The sequence below is a fragment of the Octopus bimaculoides genome, chromosome 8, assembly GCF_001194135.2.
Source record: "Octopus bimaculoides isolate UCB-OBI-ISO-001 chromosome 8, ASM119413v2, whole genome shotgun sequence".
Taxonomy (NCBI): Eukaryota; Metazoa; Mollusca; class Cephalopoda; order Octopoda; family Octopodidae; genus Octopus; species Octopus bimaculoides.
Genome location: NC_068988.1, coordinates 26,964,377 through 26,968,925, shown reverse-complemented (window position 1 = coordinate 26,968,925; position 4,549 = coordinate 26,964,377). Strand labels below are relative to the sequence as shown.

The 4,549-nt window shown below is 35.4% G+C and overlaps 1 protein-coding gene across 4 annotated transcripts in view; it reads left to right on the top strand.

Moving 5' to 3' along the window:
• Nucleotides 1-4,549, top strand: part of LOC106872458 (shell matrix protein) — a 101,495-nt gene that overhangs the window by 72,784 nt on the left and 24,162 nt on the right. For all 4 annotated transcript variants that reach the window (XM_014919468.2, XM_014919467.2, XM_052969994.1 and 1 more), the window contains one exon: nt 646-724. In XM_014919468.2, the coding sequence (XP_014774954.1) occupies nt 664-724 (61 nt within the window). In that variant the 5' untranslated portion in view covers nt 646-663. The remainder of the gene's footprint in view (nt 1-645; nt 725-4,549) is intronic.

Genomic DNA, 4,549 nt, shown 5'->3' with positions numbered 1-4,549 from the left:
ATAAATATATATATGTATATATATACACATATATACATATATATGTATTTATATATATATATGCATATATATACATATATATGTATATATGTGTATATATATATACATATATATGTATATATATATATGTATATATATATATATATATATATATATATATAACACGTGTGTATGTGTGTATTTGATATGAATAATGATCTTAAATGTTGCTACATACTACTATTTCATTGTGCTATTGTGTTAGATCTTTTTAAACCAAATCGACTTGTTACATAATCAAAATAAATCAATATTTAGCATTTGTTTATATTTTCAAAACTAACAGAAACTTAGAGAAAACATGGCCTCCATTAAAATTCGTAGAAATCATGATTTCAATGAAGCAAGCTTTTTAACATTTTCATTACATGTATTTATTGAATTTCCAACTACAATGTAACTTCGTAAAAGTGTTTTAAAAGAAGCTATTTAGAAGTTTTGCTATCAAGATATTTGAAAAGAAGGAAAAGTAAAAGGTCGTATAATGTTTGTATCTAGATACATATCTATTGGGTTTTGCAACGAGAGATATTTATAATGTGATGTATTATATTTCCTCTACGATTTAAATTCCAATCTTACAATCTCTTAATTCTTTATTTTCAGATCAGTATTCATTACAACATGAAGTTCAGTTTTATGATAGTTTTCGTTACCTTACTCTCTTCTTCCTGCTTTGCACAACGTAAGTTTTACCAAATACAACTTTCATTTTATACATCCACCAATATCATCCATTAAAAAGAGAAAAATATATATGTGTGTATGTATGTATGTTTTCTTAGTCCGAGATGAATGGGTGGTGATCATAGCTTTTCTGGTTTTCTTGAGGAAAGAATATAGGGTAACAGGCCGAAGTAAAGTGGAACATTCTATTCAAATTCTTGTAGGCAAAGTGTATTGTAGTTTAGTGGTAGACTTCATAGTTTAACACCACCACCTAGCTATTGATTACTTTTAGGAGAGTCAACGTTGTTGTAAACATTCTCCCCTTTGAATATTTCCTGATATCTTAATACACTTTCTTTTCCTGCAACAACAATTGTGCTTTTCTTTTTCCTCTTTTGAAAATATTACCAAAACTATTATTTTTGCTCCTCAGGTTAAACAAAGTAGAGTTGAATGGTAGAAATGTATTGAAATATGTTCTAGTGAGGGGCTCAATGTAAGGTAGAACGATTTCAGAATTTTTTACTGAGATATAATAGATGTTGGCAATTAGAGAGATAAGTATGTTGAGTTAAATTAGGTGGAGAATTAATATATTGATGTCATATTGAAAAAGTGGGGACATATAATATCAGTCGAAACGACAGAGAGAGACCACGGCTCAACGTTGGGTTGATTGTTGCAGCGTTTAAGTGATGTTTTGTGAAATAAAAGTTATAGCTGGTTTCTAGAGTATTGTCTGAAACGAGTGAATTCTTTCCTAGATATGTAACTACTGCAAGGTATAACTGGTACGGGAGACAGCAGAGTTTAACTGTGTAATATTTCTTATGAAAATTATACGCACTCTTGTTTCTGTAATGTATTAAAATAAAAGCAGGGGATTGAGCGATTATATCATTTTTCGACATAGTCTCCTTGCTTTTCGATACACTTCTTCCAGTGGTCCACAAGCTTGCTTATTCCATCGGAGGGTTTCGGCTGCGGGCGCAGCCATTTATGCTTGTTCGTCTGTAAAGCATGTTTGAGTGTCACAATAGTGATGCCAACCTAGGCGATAGTCTGAAGAGACAAGACTGTATACAGAATGTTCCAGCAACTCGAAACTCAATTTTAAGAGTGTAGATGGCCGGGTGAGGGCGTCTGTTGTCGTGCAACAATAATACTTGACAGTAGACCTCGGCATTTGGTGCGAATTGTTGGTTTCAGTTTGTTAGCCAGCATTTTACTGTAGTCTAAACTAGTGGCTGTAGGCCCCTTTTCAGATAATGCTCCAGTATAGACCCATTAGCATTCCCCCGAGAGGGCTAGCATAACTTATTCTGCAGGAGGTTGAGTCTTGAATTTCTTCTCTGCCGGAGATTCTGGTTTTTCCACTCCACACTCTACCATTTGGATTTTGGCTCAACGTAACGCACGTAGATCTCATCTCACGTGACTATTCTCTCCGCAAAGGCCTCGGTTTCATCACTGTAGTTGTCGATTAAGTGTTGACAGATCTCCACATGATTGTGCTTATGTGCTTCGGTAAGCTCTTTTAGCAACCATATCGCGAAGCAAAGACTGTCGTGAATGATTTCGTGTGCAAAACCATGACTAATTTGCAGAGAACATGCCCATTTCATCGATGGTTACTCGTAGGTTTACCGGAATCATCTATTGAGGTTATTGAATCTTCACGTCAGCGGTGGAGGTTGTTGGGTATCCGCCTCCTTTTCGTGCTTCATACCTGTCCGGCTGTTTTTAAACTTCTAGATCCACTCATACATATTCATAAGCGGTAGAACGCTTTCACCGTATTGTATTGAAAGCCTACGATGAATGTCAACCCTTGATACACCTTCAGACCACAAAAATAGGATCACCGTTCTCTATTCTTCCTTGGTACGCACTGCCAGCGGAGCAGCCATGTTTACTCTGTGACACAAGGAAGAAAGATGGAACGATGCAGATCAGACCTCCGTTACATAACCACAATAGTACTACCTTATAACACGGGAGTGTTGAGGGCAGTGAGGTCAAATTAAAGCAAATTTTAATGAAAGTGCGGATAACATTTGACTTTTCCTAATATTTTGATGCAGGTATATTACTTCTGTATTCAAACTCTTTCCCAGGCATGACTGTGCAGGCGCAGACATGTTTGTGTGATTAAAAAGCTTGCTTTGCAACCGCTTGGCATCGGGTTCAGTCACAGTGCAACACCTTGGGAAAATATATGCTATTGTGGCCCAGTTCCTACAATGCCTTGTGAATGAATTTGGTAGACGGAAATCTTATGAAAGCCCGTCCTCAATGCATGTATGTGTGTTCTTGTGTTTCGCCGCAGCTTGCAAACTGCTGTTCGTGTCTCCGTAACTTAGAGGTTCGGTGAAAAAGGTCGACAGAATAAGTGCCAGATTAAAAAAAATCTGGTGTCAATTTCATCGACTAAAGCCTTCAAGGCATTGCCCTAGCATGGTTGCAGTCTAATGACTGAAACAAGTAAAACATACAAGATAAATCATACAAGATATCATAGACACAGTAAAATCACAATGTTATATAAAATTTGCCAGTCTGTGATACATTTAGAATGGGCAAACACACCGGATTTAGTAAGTCAAGATCATGTTTTAAACAAGTGAAAATATACCTGTAGTGAGAAGAAAAGCGTTAATGGCAATTCTTGTTTGAGCTTGTTTGCTTCTCCTTGAAATATTTGATAATCATTAGTGAATTTACTTATCAATTAATAGGAAGTTTTAACCGAGAGAGTCCAATCTGTATTGTTCTTTGTGCGGCATGTTGACTGATATAACGAGTGTCTTGATGGATTCATAAATGTTATATATATTGAAACAAGAAAGCGTTATCAGTGCACAGTTTTAGACATTTTGGCAACAGTAAACAAAATTTCTTTTAAAAAGTCTCAAGAAAATTAATCGGCTTCTAACGGAGATTTTATTTTCATTTTCATATTAACTTCGTTAATACTCTATACATCGAAATTGATGTTTCTATTTGTATCAATAAACCCGTGTCATGGGAATTCATTGATTTCCTTGTATGAAGATAGTTATATAATAAGAAAGATTTGTGTGTTTATGTATAAGAATTCTTAGAGAACAATAGTGTTCCTTCGTGATTTTGAAGACTTCCAACCAGTCTGTATGATGTACAACAGTATTTCTAATATATTTTCTACAATACGGAATATACGATTTCGTGGATGGGAAATGATCATTTGTTAAAGTTGCAGTCACGTTCTGTCTTCAAATGTTTCGATATATTGACTATGTATTCAGATTGCTTCATACTGAAATATATTATTCTACTGATACTGACCTGAAGGAATCACATTATTTTGCATGATAAGGATTTCAAATACATCATTTAAATCTACTACAGTTTATCTGCGGCTTCCTATTCTTCTACAGTTTGGATTTCGGCTATACTGTCACTTGCGGGACAACCAAGTTATTTCACGTTCTCTCGAGGTTTATAACATTGTTATGACCTCAACAATGTGTGTGTGTGTATGTGTGCATGCGAGAGAGATAGATTGATAGATAGATAGATAGATAGATAGATAGATAGATAGATAACTTTCTTTTATTAGCCACACGGCTGCACACAGAGGGGACAAATACAACTGTAGAGCTTTTCTTTAAGAAAAAATAAATCCGATCAAAAGGGATCGGTAGGGGCCAAAAAAAAATGGGGGTATCGTATATCACAGAAGATGTCAATTGTGTAAAATGGGGTAACATTAGGTTTATCCATGGAGAGAAAAGCCTACGGAAAAGACCATGGTAACCTCAGTAGGGAATAGACACATGAGAGCATAGTGCTCTCTCTC